The sequence below is a fragment of the Lemur catta genome, chromosome 2 (assembly GCF_020740605.2).
Source record: "Lemur catta isolate mLemCat1 chromosome 2, mLemCat1.pri, whole genome shotgun sequence".
NCBI lineage: Eukaryota > Metazoa > Chordata > Mammalia > Primates > Lemuridae > Lemur > Lemur catta.
The window spans coordinates 103,685,276-103,707,520 of NC_059129.1; the positions used below are offsets into that span (position 1 = coordinate 103,685,276).

The 22,245-nt window shown below is 45.3% G+C and overlaps 1 protein-coding gene across 4 annotated transcripts in view; it reads right to left on the minus strand.

Annotated features, from left to right (window-relative positions):
* Positions 1-13,899: 13,899 nt before the first annotated feature.
* FYN (FYN proto-oncogene, Src family tyrosine kinase) overlaps positions 13,900-22,245 on the minus strand; it is a 195,689-nt gene continuing 187,343 nt past the window's right edge. For all 4 annotated transcript variants that reach the window (XM_045544197.1, XM_045544200.1, XM_045544199.1 and 1 more), the window contains one exon: positions 13,900-14,566. In XM_045544197.1, the coding sequence (XP_045400153.1) occupies positions 14,358-14,566 (209 nt within the window). In that variant the 3' untranslated portion in view covers positions 13,900-14,357. The remainder of the gene's footprint in view (positions 14,567-22,245) is intronic.

Sequence of the window (22,245 nt, forward strand, 5' to 3'; positions counted from 1 at the left end):
CCCCTTCAGCCTGGGCCCAGAGCAAACACTCGTTGAACAGATCTGAATTTGACCTGAAGCCCGCAGCTAAGTCCTGCAGTGGGCAAGTTGGAATTCTGAGTCTAGAGTCCAGGCAAGCACAGCCGGGTTGTGGTCCACCTGCAGAATCATGAAAACAGAAACAAAAACAACTCGGTATTTTAAGCCATTGAGTTTTGGGATAATGTCTGTAAGCACAGTGTTATTGTAGCAATAGTCAACTAACACAACCACAATTTGATGTTCTCAAAGTATGGTCCTTGGACGCCTGCATCCAAATCATCTGGGCACTTGTTAAAAAATGAAGATTACAGGAAAATGATTATGTATGTACACGGACTAAGCAGTTGGATGGGACAATTCAGCAGTAGATATTAAACTTAAGAATATATTAAAATTAACATTGAAGCAATTCCACTTCTGGATCTTTCTCCAAGAGAAATTCTTGCAGATGTCCATGAAAAAAGTGCCAGCATGTAAAGTTGTTTGTAACACTGAAAAGCTTGAAATAACCTGAATATCCACCAACTGTAGAATGATGAAATAAATGATGCTATTTCCACTCTATGGAATACTATTAAATATCATTTGTTAAAAATGAGAAAATAAATCTAAATACACAGACATGGAAATTTCTCTGAGACATATTGTTGGGTGAAAAGTCAAGGTGCAGAACAATATGCACAGAAGGATTTCATTTATGTAAAAAAAAAAAAAAAGCCTTGCCTGTGCAGATGTATTAAAAAATGGTTATGAAGACACAAACCAAGTTGATAAGTGATTACCTTTGGGAAGACATGGTGTTGGGAAGGGGTGGGACATTGCTTTATCTGTAATGTTTTTACACTAAGTCTAGAATGTACACATATATGACTTGTGCCATTAAGAAGAAAAATTGTATTTAAAAATGTATGCCAGGCAGGGCAGCTCATGCCTGTAATCCCAGCCCAGCACTTTGGGAGTTTGAAGTGGGAGGATTGCTCGAGCCCAGGAGTTCATGACCAGCCTGGGCAACTTGGGGAGACTTCATCTCTGCAAAACACAAAAATTAGCCGGATGTGGTGGCGCATGCCTGTAGACACAGCTACTCAGAAGGCTGAGGCAAGAGGATCACTTGAGCACAGCAGGTCGAGGTTGCAGTGAGCAACTGTGTCACTGCACCCCAGTCTGGGTGACAGAGTGAGACCCTGTTAAAATAAATGTAGATTTCTGGGTTTCACCTCGAATCAGTTTAGGAATTTGCATTTAACTAAAATTTCAGGCTTTGTTCTCTCAACTGCCTGATTCAGCAGCGAGCTCAGGAGGAAGCTGCCAGCCAGGGCAAGAACTGCTAATTGGGGTAAGCCAGGGCAGAAGGCAAACTGCAGCCTTCCCCTGTGAGCAGGGGGTGGAGGGCAATTCTGCCTGAGGGTTCTTCAGTTTTAAGAAAGCCAAAGGAGGCTCTGGAGCCAGTCAGCCTCTGGAGAAAGCCCCTGCTAATTGCTAGGGGGCCCCCTACAGGGCATCTCCAACCCACCCTGTGCCCCTCCCCTCCCCTGGGGGAGTACATCTGAATCTTGAGTTGTTACATTTATCAGAAGAGGGCATGAGAATTGAGGTAGGGCGTCCTGAAGTGTGGCCAGCCCAGGGAAGGGACACTGGACATCATTCCACATGGAGACTTTCTCGTTAGGAAAAGGATGAGGTCGGGACAGGACCAAAGCCAATGGGAGTTTTCAATGTGTTTCTGGAAATGTTTCATCTATAAAACCAGGGGTTTGCCCTGAAAAACAGTCCTGCATACCCTTACGTCTGTCATCTTCTGGGACTCTCTGCTGGAGGTCAGGTTCATCAAATCCAACAGGGTGGCACTTCCTTGCAGTGCGAGTGCTAAGGCTCAGGCCTTGCAACCCCGAATCAAGTAGTAGAGCTGTGAGCTGGGCGTGCTCTGCTGGTGTGACAGGAGTCAGGCCATCCTGCTCCCAGGACACTCATCACGGGTCACTAGTCCCTGCTGTATCAAGAACTTGCTTTCTCAGGTGAGTCGTGCCAAGCCCGACTGGCCTGGCCTGGCTTGGTTGGCTTCTCCAAAAGCTGAAGGGCCCCCTGGCCAGGACTGCCCTGCTGCCCTGTGAGAATGGGGACTTTGCTTCAGCTGTTGGGAGTCTCTCTCCCTCCCTAGGCTCAGGGGCAAGGGCTTGACTCACCCCATGACCTAGAACCTCAAGCCCAGCTTCCTTGCACAGAGGGACAGTCAGGTGTTGAGTGGCCTCTAGGCTGGGAGTGTAGCTGGAACAGCATCCCCAGGGCTGAGCCCCAGACACAGGGCCCGGGAGGAGCAGCCAGGCTCACATCTGCAGTCAAGATTCTCATCGGGAAAATTCTTACTTGTTTGCAAAATGCAGCTAATATTTCAGGCACTGTCTGCACGAGCAGCTGCTTTCTATTCTTGACATGGGGCCACAGGATCTTGAACCTGAGTGGACATGTGTCTACACATAACAGACACACCCTCTCCTGATAAGTCTGAAGCCAGGTGTGTCTGTAACGCCAACAAAGGCAGGGCTCTGCCGGTTCCCTGGGCAACGGTGAAAGTCTTCTAACTCAAGCCTTCTGGATACACTAGCCAGTTTCAGCAATAGGCACGAAGGCTTTAATCTTAGACAAGAGCAATCTCAAAACTTATAGTAAAGAGGCGACAGCCTGTCCACCAGGATAAAAGTTCCAGAAAGTTTTATATTGCAGCACCAAATCCAGCGTTATGGTTCCAATCAATTTAGGAAATAAAATTTATTTGGGTCTGTAAGACTCAGAACTCCTGGCCAAAAATGTGCCCTTTGATCTTCGTCCCTTTAATCTGAAGCATTCTCTAAACGCATTTCCATTTTAGTGAACGATGCCTTATACTGGCACAATGCTCTTTATTGAAGAAGCTCAGATTGTATTTTAGGATTCCGCCCCTTGGATTAAATCCAGTGTAATGTCTGGGTGCCTAATGTGTGCCAAGTTCCTACCCTCAGTGAGCTTGGAGGCAAGGAGGAAAAACTCTAGGACGTCTACCAACAAGCACGGCAGGGAGTGGTGTGCGGCGAACGCCACCAGAGACCGGAAGCTGGTGTGAGGGGTTCTGAGGAGGGAGCTGTCACCAAATGCTTGAGTCGGGTCTCAAGGGATGGATAAGCTTGAGGAGAGAGGACAAAAGAACAGTCCAGGCAAGGGAAAAGACTGCAGCAGTGCAGAGCATGCTTGCGGAGTTGCGGGTAATTCGGCGTAGCCAGGAGGTGGGGCAGGGGTGGCGGTGGGAGTGACAGGACAGACGAGGCTGTCTGGACAGTGGAGCCAACTGTAGTGGCCATGCTCCCTGGAATTCACTCAAGTGAAGAGCTACTAGACTGCAGTGGTTCGGAGGAGGCTCACAGAGATGGTGCTCGGGCAGCACATTTGGACCTCCAGATGTGGGAGCGTGGGCAGCAGCTGTTCCTAGTCACGCTCTCTGGTGGCCCAGAGCCCCCAGTACTGCTTCTCTCTCCAGACCACGTCCTCTGCTCCCCACAGGGCTGACTCTGGCCCTGACTCAACCTACCCTGTAGGCCAAGCATCCATCACCACAGTGTCCTGAATCTTGGTCCCAACTTGAGGGAGACAGTGCGATTAGCCAGTGCCCAGCGGACTGGCTGTCCCTGGTTAGGTGTCTACCCCTCATATATGACATGTTCTGGCGGGTGGGGTGGGGTCAGGTGGTAAAAACAGGACCTGCTGGGCACACCCTTCCACAGAGGGTAGAGTGTGCGGAGGGTTTAAAGAAGGGGCGTGGGCTGGGCAGGTCCTCCAAGCAGATCTCCTTCTACTAGTGGGGGGCAGTGGGAACCATCACATTTTTTGAGGAGGAAAATGACATAATCAAAGCTGTAATTTGGGAAGATTACTCTCCACCACGGGAAGACTGAAGATGAAGGGGAAGCTGCCAGCACGTATCAAATGTCCACCATGTGCCAGGCACCATGCTAGGTGCTGTGTGAATATTTTTTCAGTTTTCACAAGAACCCGTTTGACTTATAAGGAAACTGAAAGCTAAGAGGCTTGGAGAAATGAAGTAACTTGCTCGAAGTCACACAGCTAGTGAGTGGTAGAGTTGTGATTAGAACCTAAAATCTGTTCAGACTTGAAAACTTGCTTTTCCACCACACCCGGCAGGAAATCAGCTGGCACAGCCTGAGGTGGGCGTCTGCAGGAGCCTCACGTGCCGCGGATCCAAATTGAAGTGAACACGTCATCTTCTGTCATTTTCTGTTCCTCTGCCATATCACCATCTACCCAGTCACCCAAGCTCACATCTTCACAAATCTCAGTTTCCTTGCCTGTAAAACAGAGATAATAATATGTCCCAAAGGCTGCTGTGAGGATTAACAGAGAGAATCCTCGTGAGGGCTTAGCACTGAGCAAGGTGCTTGACTAGGGCTGTCTGCAGAGTTGACAGACAGAGCAATTGATTGGATGTCGGGACCACAGGAGCATGACTTGGAGTTTTATTTGCCTAATACAGGAGCTGACAAACTTCTTCTGAAAAAGGGCCAGACAGTATTTTCAGCATTGTAGGTCATACAGTCTCTATGGCAACCACTCAACTTGGCCATTGTCAGGCAAAATCAGCCACGGAATAGATAGAAATGAATGGGTGAGGTTGTGTTCCAAGAAAACTTTATGGACAAAAACAAGCAGTGGCCAACTGGACCCTAGCATCGTGTTTTGCTGATGCCTGGTCTTTGTTCTGCCTCCTCCCATGAAGGTGATGCCATGTCTGTTGAGTTCATAGATTTTTCTCCAGGGTCTAGTACAGTGCCTGGCACATAGCAGATACTACATAAATATTTGTTAATAGAATGATTAAAGGGCAGAAAGCAAGGAGCTAAGAACAAAAGAAAGACTGAGAAGAGCCAGAGCTTTGGGGACCACCTAGATATCAGCAGCAGGGTTCCGTGTAGGAAACAGAAACTACACCAGGGTTTTTAAGCAAAAAGGGATTTAATATGGGGAACTGCAAATTGCTGGAAGGGCTGGAAGGGAGGGCTGTAGGCTGGGCCTTGGGGAATGTGGTTAAACCAATCTGCCAGAGGAGATGTCCCTCTCACAGTCAGGGAGGTTGGGCTCAGGAAGCTGCCATTGGAACTGTCAACCTCAAGAACACAGTAGCTGCAAAACAAGGGCAGAAAGGGGTCAGAAAGCCAGCAACACATGAACTACTGCCACCACCACGTTTGCTAGGCAGAGGCGCCTGGCTACTGCCAACAGACTCTTGACACCATGAAGCTGGAGAGTGGATGTCAGCGGCTTCATGACCTTGCTTCCCAGCAGAAAATAACCAAAAGCCACAGGAAATTGGAGTCTGCCTTCCAGACTTCGTGCAAATATGTCTAATTGGTGTAGCCTAATTCACAGTCGTGATCCTAATGGTAGGAGAGCCTGGGAAATGTAGTTTTTAGCTTTCTGACTCTATAGCTCCAGGAGGCAGCCTAGGAAGATGTGGGAATGCAGTCCCACTGCAGTGAGCACAGCGGATACATTCTCCTGATCCACTGCTGCAAAATAACTATTCTAAGCCTTAGTGGCTTAAAACCATAATAATTCATTTTGTTTAGAAATTTGCAGTTGGGGCAGAGCTTGGTGGGGGCAGCTTGTCTCTGTCTAATGATGAGTCAGCCGGGGTAGTTCAACGCGGGCTGCACTGTGGGAGCAAGAGCACGCAGCCACCTGGGGGCCCGAATGGAGGGGAACAAAAGCCCTCACCCACAGCTCCAGCTGGGCTCCTGGGTGACCGCCATCAACCTAGCAGCCACGTGTGCGAGTCACTGTCAAAGTGGATCCTCCAACCACACCTGAGCTGCCCTGGCTGAGGTCGCGTGGAACCGAGAGAAGTTGTCTTTGATGAGTCCTGCCCAAATGGCTGATTCATGAGCAAAATAAATGACTGTTTCTATTTCTGCCGCTGGGTTTTGGGGTGGTTTGTTATGTAGTGGGAGATCACAGAACATGCAGGTTGTGCTGAATGAGAAGGAGGGAGGGGAACAGATGGGGTAATCAACAAATGAAGCAACCAAAGCCAGAGAGGGGGGTAATGGTTGACCTACATGTAAGCCAAGTCCACCTCCCCCACACCCCCAACATTCAGATTTACCAGCTTTCTAACTTCGATGCTTCCTGAAAATCAACCAAGTGTGGTTTGGGCTGTGTCTGCCAAGACAGTAGGTCAGAGCTTGGGCTGAATGCTGGAAAAGCCCTTTCTTCTTATGGGTACTGCTGCCTGGGAATCGTCGTTTCTTCCAGAAACTGCTCCTCAGCGATTTCTGATCATGGTGAAAGATTTAGATTTTGACATTGCAAACCGTCATAAAAAGACAAGACTTACTGTGGTTGTGATTTTTACACAGGATTCCAGGATAGCTCAGGTGATTTCAGACTACACGGTTGTCACATGTAGTTGTGCCAGTTGTGTACTGCACAATTCTAGGGGGCACCATTCACATTCTAGTCATTATCCTTTTGCATATTTGTTATAACGATTTTCTGGCAGATGGCAGCAAAGTGTCTTGAGGCAGGGTAGCTTTTTCTATTTGCATAAAGGCGATTTATAGCAAGTGGCAGGAGGCATAGGTACAAAAACTGGTGCCTAATAAATCTTAAGCCAGTGGCAGGGGTTGGGGGGAGAGATGGAAGGAGTGGGGAGGAGTATTAGGATTGGGAAAGGCCCTTTTGCTCAACCAGAACGGGCACCCCAGAGATAAGAATTGCTGAGATTTATGGGGTTCAAAGTTCAGCCTCACGGCCAGCAAGGTTCTAGAGGAGACAGGAATTAGTGTAACAAAGGACGATTACTTGGGAAAAGCAGACAGAAATCAGCCACAGGTTTGCCCTGGAAGGTAGAAATCTGAGAGCTGAATTTAATAAGTAAATAATGACTCTTTGTGGAGAGATGGGGATAAAGAGAGTGAATGAATACCTAAGTGAAAATTTTACGATTCTAATGGGATTGGGGAGCAGGGGTGAGGAGGATTGGAAAAGGAAGAAAGGAAGAGACGTGAACATTGATTGAAAGGGGTGTGCCCTGTTGAAGCGAGGGGTATTGGGTCTACCTAAGAATTCCACCCCACCTCCAACACCTCTGGTTCTGAAAATCTACATTAGTCAAGAACAAATATCATAATTCATAGCAATAGTATAGCTTCTGACTGTCAAGGTGGATTACATGATGATGCCTTTTTGTTTCAGATGGCTCGTAGATTACAAAACCTTTACAGTTGGAACAATGTTCTCCATTTTGCATTTGATTCTGAAACAGAAATCCCAGCCAAGCACAGCTTTTTGTTTTATCTGTGTATCTTCCAAGGTCTCCTTTGGCTGCATGCTTGTTGCTTTTGTTCTTGGCTTGCTGTTTTAAGTATAGCTTTGCTACATTTCCATTTTCCCCCACTATTCAAAAACAAGTACTTATTTGAATCAGAGCAGAAAAATAGTGAATAGAATGAAGCATTGCATTCCCCCTCTCAAACACTGTGAGGTCATGGTTTAGTGATAGCAATGACAATGATTAATGCTTTGCACTTTCATTTAGAGACCTTCAGGAATGTATAAACAAATATTTTCCGAAATTCGCAGGTGAGAGGAAGGAGGTGAAGTGGTTCACGAAGGATTGTGCTGATTGCAGCCCGATTCCTCTTCCCCTTCCCAATTATCTCACAAATTATGCTTTGGTGAACAGTCCTGGAGCTGCTCATATTTTAAATCAAACTAAAGTCCACTGAAGTAGGAAAATTATGCCTTTTACATAAATGATGTGGGCAAATTATTATTCAATTTTTAACAGGGCTTTCCCATCACTTTCCTCTGCACAATGTAATACGCTTAATTTACCAGAAAGCATTGTTATTCATTTCCTAATTCTCCAGGCAACTGCTGCCATTTGCTTACCATTTCCTCCCTCTCTGGGAATTGACAGACCTCCGGGCTCCTTTCAGGGTGGTTTGGGTTCTCGGCATCTCACATCTCGCTGAGGCTCAGCTTCCCTCCTGGAATCTTCCTGTGCTCACCTCTTGGGAGGAGTCTAAAAAAATGAAAGGATTCACATACTTGGATTTAGTATCCGAATGACTTCTATGAATCCTTTTGTAAACACACACCAAAGGAAAAAAAGGATGAAATCTCTTGCTATTTAGTGATATTTCCCCATAGTATTATGTGTGCTCTTTTCATTAAAAACACTATCTGAATAATACTCATTTCATTTTCTCTTGCATCCAATTAGCTCCCCATTGATTATTACATAGCAAGCACTTGATAATTAACTAAAGGAAAAATATCCAGAACAAAACAATAAGACCACCGTGCAACTGCCAGCGTATACCTTCCTCCGTGAATTTACAGTGCATGATGATTCGAGCAAAATAGCCGGGCTAGTAAATGGAAGGAAAGGAAAGAATGACAATGGATTTATAAGTAGGAGAAAATCCCCTATTAATTGCTATCAAGAGAGGTAGTGAGGAGTTATTACAAGCCTCTTTCCCAGCAATACTTTTATTCTCATATTCTATAAATATATTTCAAACTACATTCTAGCTGAGACACTGGAGACAACAACCTGCTTAAAATCTTACTCTCTGTCCTTGAATAGTATTATCTACCCTCTATTTAGTAGCCCACTAATCAGAATAAATAAATGTGTGTGTGTGTGTGTGTGTGTATGAAAGAGAGAGAGAGAGAGAGATGAGAGATTTTTATTGGTGTTTTTCTTTATTTAGACCCATCTGCCGAGCACTTTCTATATTTAAGGCATGAGGTAGCCCCTAATGGGGGCTGGAAATCAGAAGGAAACACTTCCAAAGGCAGGAAACACCAGCCCCTGCTACTAAGCTGTCTTTAAGACTGAGCTCAGACAGCACCTCCTCCAGGAAGCCTCCCCTGCCATCCCCGTTCTGAGCTAGATGTGACTCCTTTGCTAATACCTGTGCTTCCATCCAGCCGAGAGCTTCCTGCAACTGTATTTGTGAGTCTCCATCCTCACTGGACTGTGAATCTGGTCTCTCTTTGAATTTCTGGTGCTAAGCACAGGGTCTAGCCCGTAAGTAGGCAACAAAAATTTGGAGAAGGAATGAATGGCAAGTCCTTACACGTGTCCACAGTCATATCCACCTTCATCCTGTTGTCTTGAACAGCCCCGGAAAGGACTCCTCTTATCCCAGCTCTGGTTTCCTCCTCCTTGTCCACTGTCTCCATCTTCTCTCCTCCCACTTACATCTCGGTGGCGCAGGCTGACCTGACCGACCCTGTGCCAGGTAGCTCTGGCTGTTTTTCCTCTTCCTTCCCATCATCCATTCCCTCATCTTCTGTTCCACTCTCATCATGGGGCTGTTTGCTGGGTGAAAGGAGATCAGATAAGAGAATCCATATTAACGGGGGCTAATGTTACCTCTCCCAAGTACAGTAATGACACGTGAGCAGTGATGTTTTATGCATATCACAGGGGCTCCCTGGGTCATGCAGGGGTGTGTTAGGGACACAAGCCACAGGCTGGCTAACAGTGCACAACCTGATGGTTTGGGAAAATAATTTTACATGGAGATGAAGATGGATATCTTAGGGAGTAAAATACCAACTTTTCATAAAATTACACAGTTAAAATGAGATCTGTAAAGGTGCTTTACCTAAGACTATGTATCACTCGGTGCCATTTATTTACTGTCCCCAGGTTCCAAGAGGTACACGTTTATCCCCATCGGTGTTGGGACAAGCTCTTGGTAAAGGTTTGGGAAGCACCAATGGTGTTTGCTTTGGGCTACAGATTGGCCATTCCATAATAACTCGAAGACTGGTGACGGGGCATTCATAACGCGTAGGGTAGCACTGCCGGCAGCACTTGGTGAGCCCTGTGCGCTCAGCAGGTTCTCAGGCAAGTGTGTCCCTTGAAGGGAAACTGTTCGCCCCACCATCCACCTAACAGTCCATCCATCTGTCCAGCCGGCATCTGCCATGAACGCATCACTGTTCTAGGTGCAGGGAGAATAATGGTGAACAAGCCAGGCAGTTCCTGTTCTCAAGGAGCTCCCAGTCTGGCAGGGAAAACACGTGAAAAGAAGAGCAGTATTATCAGACGCGCTGTTAGAGAGCAGCACGTCTTCTGGAGAGGAGCATCGTGTTCTGGCTGTTGTGGGAGAAGTTGTTTGTCACTGATGACATTCTTGTTAGCGTAGTCCCTGCAACACTGGAAAGTCACTTATTTTTATTTTCAGTGCTCAGAATTAATTTTTAAAATAAAGGTACCTTTGTCCCTCTATCAGATTCTGAATATTTTGCACATTGGGAAAGAATGAGGTATGATTTAGGAGTTTATCATGAAAACTTTCTGGAAATACAGGTATATATAAATTATGAAGGTCCATTTGATATTTCAAATATATCAAAGACACTATAATTTCATTATTTTCTTCTCTGTAGTTATAATCTATTTTTGAGAATTAAGTAAAAATATACATAATTGATAATTGCTTTAGTAATCTATACTTCCACAATACCATTTTTAGAGTCAAAGTTTGTTTGACCTTCCTTTTTCCTCCCAAAATTAAAGCCAATCTTCTTCCTTCCTTCCCCCATTCCTCTTCCCTTCCTTCCAGCAAATGTTTCTGACAGCCTAATTGAATTCCAACAGCACTGTATAATGTATAGGTGTAAGAAAGCCAACAAAAGTCATCTAATCTATTAAAATACCTTTCAGGAACAAGCTGACCAAAGGCCATTTTATTCAAATACAACTTGTTAGGAAATTCCTGTCCTGTCAAATGAGGTTGTCTTGTCCTGAATGACAAACAGATAACATCCCTTTTGCAGTGGCTTTAGTATAATGCTCTTCTGCATGTTGCTGAAAACCTTATCTTCTTTCAAGACTCATGAAAGAACCATTCCAATTAATACAATACACAGTCTTAAGGCCCTCCTAGAAATTGCAGATAAAATAGTGCAGCTCCAATGCTACAAGTAAAATCCTCTGGTGCCAACATTTAGCCACAGGAGGATTCTTGTCTCTCTCAAGGTGGGTAAACACCCTCTGGTGCTTGTCAGGAGCTCTTCAGTAGTGTGGCTAGGTTTGAGGGATTAACTCTTCTCATGGAGGCGTCTGGTTCTCCATACACCTTTCTGTGCCATGAGGAGGGCAGAGTCGAATGCATCGTTGGCCCAGGTCTATACCCCAATGCCCTAGGACATAACACCCTGTATCTGCAGGGGCTCCCTGGCCCTCCCAGCCCACCAGTGCACCATGAACCAAGCAGCATCAGAGGAGAGCATGAGCTGCAGAGAGAATGCGGTGAACAGAAATCCTTTTGTCACAGTTCACAATGTCTGAACTATCTTCTCCAGTAGATTTAGTATTTGATTTTTAAAAAGTAAAAAGAAATAGTTTATAGGAAAGCTCCCAGCCCAGCAGAACAATGTGAGATGCCAGCTCTCCTAAGGCAATGGAGTGAGTGCTTCTCACTACCAGGTTACTAAAGACAAAAACTACCTCGCCATCACTGGACACTAAGGTGATACTTCTCTTTCTTAACAAGGGAACTTTCTAGTCAGCAAATTGTGTCCTCACCCCAAACTTCTTCTACAACTAGTGAGGATAGAGGCTTCTCGGGAGGTGTTGGGACTCCCTGGAGGTGACGTTCCATTTGCCTGGACTGGTCTACCTCAGGAATGGGTCCTGAAAGCACATTATTAGCCTCTTGGAAGAAAAAAACTGTAAGTTTCTGATTAATTTTTATTTATAGATACTCTCTTAATGTTATTCTGCATCCTTCTCTAAGCATGTCAGAACAGTTCCAGCGTGCTGTTTATCGTAAGAGCATCCTGGAGTTGACCCAAGTCCATAGTTTTGTTTCGTGTAAGAGAATCCACAATGAATTCAATAGATGAATTAAAGTCTATACTTTGTTTTGAAGAGATTGTTTTTTCTTAAAGAATCTCTGTTTAAAACAGGCTATTTTTTTTTTCAGATTTTTTTTTTGAGTGAGTCAAAACATAAACAAAAATCCTCCAGAAAATATTTGCAAGTTATCCAACCTACTGGGGTATGAGGATTAAAAACAGAGTTGTTTTTAAAAATATCTAGAACATGTTAACCAATTGCCTAATACTGTATTCATAATTGTATGTTATGAGAGCTTTAAAATTTTATCAGTTTAGCAATTGTATTAATGCCAAAAACAGTACTATAAAGTTTTGGTTAATCAGAAAATCCCTCTTTGTATCATTTAAAAAAAATATTGGAAACCCTTTCTACACGTTAAGGTTATTTCGACAAAAAAACTGTCCTCCTTGTATGACTCCACATGACATCAGTGATTTTACAATCACAGATCTTGGAGCTGTAGCGACCTAAGAGTGAATCTCATCCAAGGCCCTCAGTTGCACAGACAGGCCCTGAACGTGAGAGATGCCAGGTGGTCCCGCAGCTGAGTGGTCACAGAGCCAGGCCTGGACAGTTGGCCTGGGTCCACTCACTGCCCTTTCTACCACACCAGGTTGTCTCCTTGCATATCAACTTCATGACAGAAGTAGAGGGACACCCAGAAATGCATATATTGACTCCAGGACAAGAAAGATTCTTGTATTTGTCTCTTTTGCCTACAAGTGGGACACAGTAAATTTTGGTTAGAGAAAATGTCTGCTAAATTAAAATGTTGAGGTATGCCTAATCTTGCTTTAAGAATCTTTGAATTATACAGACATTAGCCTAGCCTTTCTGGGGGTGGGGGGAACTCTCCAGATGTTCTGAATGTCTCTGTCATTTGGACGTCATTGCACAATGGCTAAATTCACCAGGTGACTCCTTACCATCTGGTGTCGGACAGATATGTCACAGAACTACCAGGGTACCTCCCATGATATAAACAAATAAACAAAAAAAAAATTCAAATGTAAAATGCTCTCTTTTTAATTACTAAATTAAGAAAGTTAAACAATTTCAAAATGTAAACTCACAAATAAATCATAACAAAAAAGGAATTAAGACTTCAGAGGTGCTACTCGGTATTAAAAACTCAATAGAAATAGGATTTTTGATTTGTTGTTGTTAAACATATGTAATTCAAGGTTGGTACAAACAGCAACTAAAAATGTAATACTTTTTTTTTGTGTGCATCCCCATGAAATGTAAAGTAGTGCATAGTTATTCCACTGGAGAACTCTAGGACATATAGAAAGTCATTCATTAGCAGTACAGGACATTCAAAACACTTATTTTACAATGGGAAATGTACAACCCTCCACCCTCACCTTCCCCATAAATTTTAGTTGTATGAGAAAGTTTAGCAGGTTGCCATGACTACAATGCTATGGGTTTTAGACCATTTAAATGTGGTTACAAGGTTTATTAAATAAAAAACGTCTGAAACATTTCAGCATTCATATTTTTATACAAGCAGTTTGTGTGGTATCCATCTTCCAGTTCCCTCGGTAGTATTGGCCATTTGCTTGCTTAAATATGCTCGCTTTTAAGTTTCAAGAACAAACTGCAGTAAGTCGAAGCAAATACTGGTAACAGAACTTTTGAATTCAGCTTGAGGGGAGTTCCTGAAAAGAGTCAACGTTAACAACCATCTACAGGTACAGTCATGAACCAAAAAAGTGCAATCCAAATGAAAAAAAAAAATCATGCTTTGCAAAAGCCAAAAAGAGGCCACTGGTTTTGAGAATAACACCAGTGCTTTGATGCTGATTTTGCAGTAAAATCCTCACTCTGGGCCCTGCAGCTTTGTGGTCTAGGCTGGCCACAGTCTCCACGTTAGCACCCACATTGTATATGTACAGGGACATATATATTATATATATTCATAGTTATAAAAAAGAAAAAAAAACAAACACCTGTCCTGATTGGTTTTTGTTAAAACATGAAAAAAAATTTTATTGTTTTAGACAAAGAGGCCACTTTTGGAAAATAATACTTTTTTTTTTTTAGTTGAATCAGGTGAAGACAGAGTTAAAATCACATAGGATTTGCATTTTAAAAAAAGGAAAGCACTAGGATCGTTGGCACTGGAGTAACTATTTACACTGAACAGAGGTCTGGCCTTTTACATAACATCGATACAATGCATTTTCCAAAGTCTGAGAAATAACAAGGTTCTGTCTCGAATGCTTCACAGAGGAGGTTCGGATTTGGGGACAAGTGTCATTAATGAGGGCCATGGAAGTTCATCAGCTTCAGAGTCACATGCAATCTGATCCTGGACGGTTCTTGCTGCTCAGGGGCAGCTGGCTACGGAATTGAAAGCTAATGGGGAGGGGTGGGGCAGCCTCTGGGACAAGGCCTCTCTCCGCAGACCCGGGCCTTACAGGTTTTCACCAGGTTGGTACTGGGGCTCTGTGGCGGTAAAGTAGTCTTCCAGGAAGCCCTGCAAGTACTCAAAAGTGGGGCGTTCTTCGGGGTCCTTTTTCCAGCAGTGGATCATGAGCTCATGCAGAGAGATGGGGCAGTCCTGTGGACAGGGCATCCTGTAGCCGCGCTCCACCTGCTCCAGCACCTCCCGGTTGTTCATGCCTGCAGAGACAAGCACAGTGAGCGTGGGCACCTCTGGGCTTCAGGCCTGACTGGAGCTCCCCTTTCTTCTCCTTTGAGTCTGCACGTGGCTAAAATACGTGGAGGGCCCCCGCCTCACCCGGGAGATGAATCCTGCCATACCACTCAGAAATACAAGAGGAACGTGGCACCGATACGTGCAAAAACTCAGACGGTGAATCTCAAAAGCGTGATAAATGAAGAGAGCCAGACACAGAAGGCAACATACTGTAGGATTTCATTTATACAAAATTCTAGAAAAGGCAAAACTACATGCAGAGAAGGCAGATCAGTGGCTGCTAGTGGGGGGGGAGGAATGCCTGCACAGGGGCCAGAGGGGATGTCTGTATCAGAGGTCAGCAAACTCTTCCTGTCAAGGGCCAGATAGTAAATATTTTTGGGTCCATAGGTCACATATGATTTATGTCTTCTCCTTTTATTTTACAACCCTTTATTTAAAAACATACAAAACAAAACCAGGCTGGGAGTCAGATTTGGCCTATGGGCTGCAGTCTGCCAACCCCTGTTCTATGTCATGTACGTGGTGGTGTGACTGTTGATGTCTATCAAAACTCATTGAATTGTATTCTTAAAATCACTGAATTTTATTGTATATAAATTACATGTCACTTAAGCTGACACAAATATATGAATGAATAAAGCAGAGAAAAACACCTTCGCAGAATGAAAGCACACTGCCCCTTGTTTATAGCATTTATAACCTCCATTTATGACCTTCGTAAATGAGTTCTCCTCGTGTCTGGGCAAAATCTTGAAGCCCCACTGTCCGAGATCTGCCATCATGCCAGCGCGGCCCGGCACCGTCTGGCCTGGTGACCCCAAAGTGCCCTGGAGTTTGGTGACTTTGATGGAGACACAGGGCACCTCCAGGGCCTGTGCTTACCGCTGACCTCGGCCAGGCCATCCATCATGTGAGACTTTCCTGCCCCCGTGTTGAAACGCTGGGCTGCGTGGCACTCACAGAGGCCATGGCGGGGGACCGCTGACTGCAGAGGACGCGGCTCCTGCACGCGGGCCTTCATGACAGCACAGGAAATACCACACTTGGGGTGAGGCAAACGGGCTGACCTCTTTCCCAGCTACTGCCAGGCACTATTCTCCAGTTTTCATTCCCTTTTCCATCCTATCACCTTCGCCATCTCCCCACCAAGCCCTGGTATATTTTCTGGCTGCTTCCTGGCCCCCAAGCCTGTAGTCTGGAATCCCGCTCACTTTCTGACCTGGTTAATTTACAAAAGCAAGAACCTGATTTCAAGCCATACAGAAACCTAGATTTCTTCTCTCTCTCAGGGCTACGACTAGCAGGAGAACATGGCATATGCACACAGCTCCCTTAAATTCTGCAGGAGGTGGCAGCCTGCGAGCTAGAAACCTGTCAGCCTGGCCAGAGGCACCAGGCCCAGAGCACAACCCTGTCCTCCTGGGTGGGGGCACTCAGACTTTGGGTCTGTTGCCAATCCTCATTGTCATGTTGTTACTTTTGGAGCTGGGTGTACCTGGCTCCCCCTGGCTGTCAGCCATTGCCCTATAGGTCACATGTCTGTCCACACCTTTTTAGGATGCATTCCCATTCTCTGCTGTTATAATTTCTTGAGGTGATAATGTCCACATGTTGTTTCCGCTCTGTTGAAGTTGGCCTTCAACACAAGTATTGCAAAATCACCTCACAGGTCAGGATGACCCTTAATTTTAGGGAGAGACATTTGGTGAGAGAGTCTGGGTCCCTGCCTCCATATCACGCAGGCTGTGGGAGGGAGAGGTGGCAGCTCTGTGGCTAATTAGCTTAAATCCTCCTCTAACTGCTGAAAACCTGGTACAGGGTGGGGTGGTTGGGGGGTAGCTGGAAGCAAGCGGAGGAACCCAGAGCTGCCTTTTCCGCAGTGCTCTGGACAAACAGGGTAAGGGACACAGGCCAGCATTTCCTTATCCACAATTCCAAATTCCAACAAGGTCTGAAAACCAAAATGTTTTTGTAACTCACTTGGCAGCAGAACTGATGTGAACTGACCTCATTTGGCCACAAAACCTGACCTGACATGAGGCTATTTACTGTTTTTTATGTCTTCATACATATTGCCCAGAAAGGTTTAGAAATCACACATCAGGATTGGCATTCTCCAAAGTGTTTGCTTTGCCACACATTTTAGTACAGACCTTGGTTTCATAATATTTCAGAAATCACAGAAATTTCTGCCTGAACCTGCACAAATCTCCCTTGTCTCTGTCCCTGCCAGGAGCCTGCAGGAACTGGAGGGAAGACAGGGAGAAGATCTGAACCTCAGAGGTCAGACAGGCCCTTCTGGAGGTGGCTACAACCCCCCAAAATGCCTGCTCATGCTTTATTCTGTCACTGAGACTCTCCATCCAAAATGGCACCACACAGTTTAATTAATCACTCTCCTCTTGCTCTGCAGAGCTTATGTCAGTACATGTTTCATTTCATTAAAAAGCAAACTACTCAAATGGAAAGATTTTACTTTTTTTTTTAAAGTCTTAATTCAATCTCTGCCAATGGAAAGTTTAATTGGCCACTTGGGTCAAGCCTATTTTTCCAGTGCTCGGCCCAAGCCTCGGACACAGCAGATTTGGCAACAGGAACTCAACACGCAGCCTCTCCGGAGGCAGCCTGCTTCCTGGGCATTTGGAGCCAGGGGACAGAGTGTAAGCTGGCCTGTGCAGGACACTGGCAGGCTGCTCCTCACTTTCCACCTCCTTCCTGCCTGCACCCCCGCCTTTCCCACTCCTTTTCCTTCTCTTCTCAGGCCACCTTCTCCCTAGATTCCTCAAAGCATGGGGAGCAGATGAAAACAATTCCACGCACTGGGCCAAGTAGAAACATACCAATGACAGCTTTGCCAGAAAAGTGGGCTATTCAACAATGCACTTGGCTGACAATGACAAGCAGAATGGGACTGGCTCTTTTCTTTTTCCAAGCATCCATAAGCCAGAACCCACTTTTGGATTGGCTGACCTTGGACCTGGCACCTTCACAAAGTACCTCTGCAACAATAACTGCACAATCAAGATGGGCCCATTCAGCAAGGCTTAGGCTAGTTTTTATTTTACAAACAACACAGAGAAATTAAGTGGACTGTGTTAACATAGGTTGAATATCCCTTATCTGAAATGCTTGGGCCCAGAAGTGTTTTGGATTTCAGATTTTTTTCAGATTTTGGAATACCTGCATTATACTTACCAGGTGAGCATCCCTAATTTCGAAAATCTGAAATGCTCCAATGAGCATTTCCTTTGAGCATCATGTCGGCTCTCAAAAAGTTTCAAATTTTGGTGCATTTCAGATTTTGGATTTTTGGATTAAGAATATTCAACCTTTATTTAAAAGATAGAATTCTTGGCTATAAAAACTCTGAAAATCATGTTTTTTCCAAGAATTTTGTTTTTGGTAAAATGGCTTTTACTCTACACACGACCATAAAGACAGGCCTATTTCATTTTTTCTTTTTAGAAGGTCCATATTTTTTTCACCTGGGAGGTGAAGGGCAGTGAATGGGAAGGGAATATATAGGGTCTTGGGGACCAGAGTGTTCAGGAAGAGAGTTGGGAGGGACATGGGGATAGCAGAGACAAGATTCTTTTTATTGTACTTCCAACTGAGACAGCGGATGAGAATGCCTGGGAATGTTTTTCTTTTTTCGCCCTTTTTAGTGGGGAGAGGGCCAGGGGAGAAAAAGAAGAGACAGGAACTTTAAAACACAGTGTCTGGGCATGTATTAGAGAAACACTGTCATAAACAGTTTGGGTTTCGGGTTTCCAGGTTTCCTAGTGGGAGCTGCAATAGAGAGCGTTTTTTTTCAACCAGCGCGTGTCCCTGGTTCCCAGCCTCCATGTTGGAGAGGAGCCTCAGGGCTGGGCAGCCAGCAAGCACAGAGACCACCGCCGGGTTTCCTTCCAACTCTCTCTTCTCCACTCCCACTTCCAGGGCAGCAACCTGCCCTTCCTGCTGTCTCACAAGAGTCACTCAGGAAAATGTGCCATCGCGGTGGGTCTCTCTCACAGGGCACCACTCGATGGTACTCAGGGCACAAACCACCTTACTAGTCCACTGTGTGGGGGTCTGCCTTCGAATTCCTCTTCCCCAGAGCTGCCACGAAAGCCTCCTGTCACCTTGGAGTTTAGGCTTTCAAACATGGCCCCTGATACAGCACCATTTCCAGTTGGTCTGCCCAAAACACTGCAGCTAAGATTCTCCAGCCAGGAGGACTATACTCAATTCCTGCCATTATGACTGTATTCTCCTTTCTAAATCATTTTACTAGCTTCTTCCAGCACACTCAGAGGTGAAGTTTCCAACTCTCACTTTCAAACCCTCACTCTATATGGTTGCCAACAATGTCCACTCTCATGTATGTATGTGTTTTTTTTTTCCTTCTCTCCTTTTCTTTTAAACTTTCCCATTCCTCTTCTTGAACTCAGTAGAGACTTTCCTCTTTTTTTTTTGAGATTGTTTAGAGAAGGAATAAACATCACTTTCATTGGCGGAGCACTGGATTAGTTGTCACTTGTTGACTTCTGACTTTGCATCCATCTTTCAGCAGATGACTTGACTTCCCCTAGCCTCAGTTTCTCCATTGGTCAAAAAAATACCTCAACATTCACTGTGCTTTTTCAGCTGTTTGAGAAAACAACTTCTGGCTGGGTGTGGTGGCTCACGCCTGTAATCCTAGCACTCTGGGAGGCCGAGGCAGGAGGGTTGCTTGAGCTCGGGAGTTTGAGACCAGTCTGAGCAAGAGTGAGACCCCGTCTCTACTAAAAATAGAAAAAATTAGCTGAGCATGGTGGTGTGTGCCTATAGTCCCAGCTACTAGGGAAGCTGAGGCAGGAGGATCGCTTTAGTCCAGGAGTTTGAGGTTGCAGTGAGCTATGATAATGTCATGGCACCTAGCTGGGGCGACAGAGCGAGACCCTGTCTCAAAAAAAAAAAAAAAGAAAGAACGAAAGAAAGAAAGAAGGAAAGAAAAGAAAGAAAGAAAGAAAGAAAGAAAGAAAGAAAGAAAGAAAGAAAGAAAGAAAGAAAGAAAGAAAGAAAGAAAGAAAGAAAGAAAAACTGTCTTCTGTGAAAGAAAAGTGGCTTTTGATTTGTGCAGCTGCCCAATATGAATCTCAGAGGGGCCATATCTGCACAATTAGGGATTTTAACTGTTATCTGCTTATATTTGCATCTGGATTTGACTATGGGTTACAAGAACCTGGATTTTTGTGCCATGTGAATTAAGTACTTTATCAATGGGAATGATGTTCAGGTTATCACACATCCAAAGTACTTTTGCAAACTGTGCTTTCCACTTGAAGGAAACTATACAATGTTGTGCATGAGGCCTTCCGTCTGAGGCTCCCCTCGCCTCTCTGCATAAGCCCTGTGAAAAGGCCCTGTGTTTACTCTTCTGTTGAGCAGTGCTGCACTAGTGCTGGAAGAAGGCGGGGTGTTAATGGTGCTTGCTCAGCACGAGCCTGCACCACCCGTGTGCTCATATTATCAGATTATCATGTGCTTTAGCTGCCTTACTGGGCAACAACCACGCGGCTCCATGTTAGGTTTCGGTATAGGATCAAAGTAAAAATTTTGGGCAGAGAGATGCTGATCAAAGAGTATAGATGAAAATAAAGGACTGATCTTGAGAAGGCACAATAATGACTAGTTCTGTTTCTCTTTCTCCATTTTACCAGATAACCTCAGGGCAGCTGTTTTTATTAAGCCCACTGCATTAATAAATACAGAAATGCCAGCTATGCAGGTCCCATAATACACAAAGGTTATTTAAAGTTGATAATACAGTATCATAAAGAACTCCTTTGTCCCAGAAATAAAGAAGTGAAGAAGACAGGAAGGTGCCAAGAGTGAGGCTGAGAGACTGTACCACTGAGGATGAGGAGCGGCAGCGCAGGGCTGGGTGAGGAGGGCCCCTCCCTGGCTGTCCCCCCCCCTTCCTCCCTCCTCCTCTCGCCAGCCACACTGGCCAAGGGAAGCCTGAAGCCTTGTAGGGGAGGTGACAGTGTGAACCTCTGGGCATCCCAGGCAGGATTCCCTCTCTGAGGGAACACTGTGAACTGAAGGAAAAGTCCCAGGGACCATGGACGGGCCAGGGAGGGACATGGCAGCCTCGGCCAAGATTAGAGGTTCCATCCTGCTTCCTGTTCTCCTCCTGGCCGGAGAGTCCTGAGCCCTCCCTATGCCGCAGAGAATCTGCTCCCTGTTGAACACAGGGAAATACATGTCTATGGCTCAGGGTAGGACTTGTAATTCTTTAAGGAAGGAGCTAGCAGTTTCACTAATTTCCCTTACTTCTTAAAGTCATTATCCAGTGACTAGATGCATTCAAGAAAGTCAAGCGGCTATCACTTGCTGAATGATTTGAAAGTGCTTCAAATGCACGAATAAATGCAATTTGCTTAAGAAAATGCTCCTGCTCTGCCAGATCTTGCCAAATACAGAAAACAGGTGTTCAGTTAAGAGCCAGAGAACAGAATGGCCGGGACGTTCTGCCTAGAACGGTGTTGGAACACGGTGTTTGAACTGACCACAGGGTCAGTTTTCCAGAACAACTTTGAAGACAGAGGCTACCTGGTGGCTGGGAAAATACATATTGTATCTACGTGTGAAGATGATAGACTAGATTTAAAAGGCTTTGCAGGCTATGGGCCAAATTTGAAAACCTTGTTTCAAAAACCTCATAGGTTCTTTCTTTTATGTCTCATTCATTCATTTGCTTACACTTACTGAGAGTCTACATGGGGCTGGCACTGTGCTGGGAGTCGGCACCACACCACAGGAGCTCCCTTGCCCTCAAACAGTGTAGAACTACTGGGAAATACAGGCTCACAAATAGGCGCTTCAGCAGAATGTCCCAGGGGTCATGGGAGCGAGCAGAAGGGGCAACATATTTGGTCTGGACATGGGGAAGGCTTCACAAAAGAGGTGACACTTGGTTGGGCCTGCATGTTCAAGACCTCCATGTTCAAAAGAGATCTCTTGGTGTGTCTGGGGTAAAGTGTGAAAGATGGGGAATGGCAAGAGAGAAATGCTAAGTCAGATCATGTCACTCTCCTGTTCAAATCCCCTCACTTCCCATCTCACTAAGAATAAAGGCAAAAGTCCCCACAATGACTTAGGAAGGCCCTATCTGATCCGCCCCCGGGGATCTCCTGTTCCCTCAGCTCCAGCCACAGGGGCCTCCTGCAGTTCTGCAGGGTCTCTGGGCTCTGCACTCTCCCTTCCCCCTGATAGCAGGCTCCGTCCCCAGACACCCACCTGGCTCAAGTCTCCCTTCCTTCAGACCTTTCCTCAGATGGCACCTTCCCAGGGAGGTCTCCCCTGCCACCCTCTCCCCCCTTCCCTGTTTTCTTTTTCTCCCCAGCTGTTATCACCAGCCAACATTCAATATATTTTGCTTATTTATCTTTGTTTATTGTTTGTCTCCTTGAAGCAGAATGCAAGTCTATGAGGGCAGGAGCATTTGTCTGTTGGTTCACTGCTATACTGCTGGTGCCTGGCATACAGTAGGCACTCAATAAATATTTGTGGAATGACTGCAGGAAAAGAGTCACAAAGGACTATGCAAAACTAAGCCTTCTCGAATTTATCTGGAAGGCAAAAGGAAGCCATGGGTGTGTCTGACTAGGAG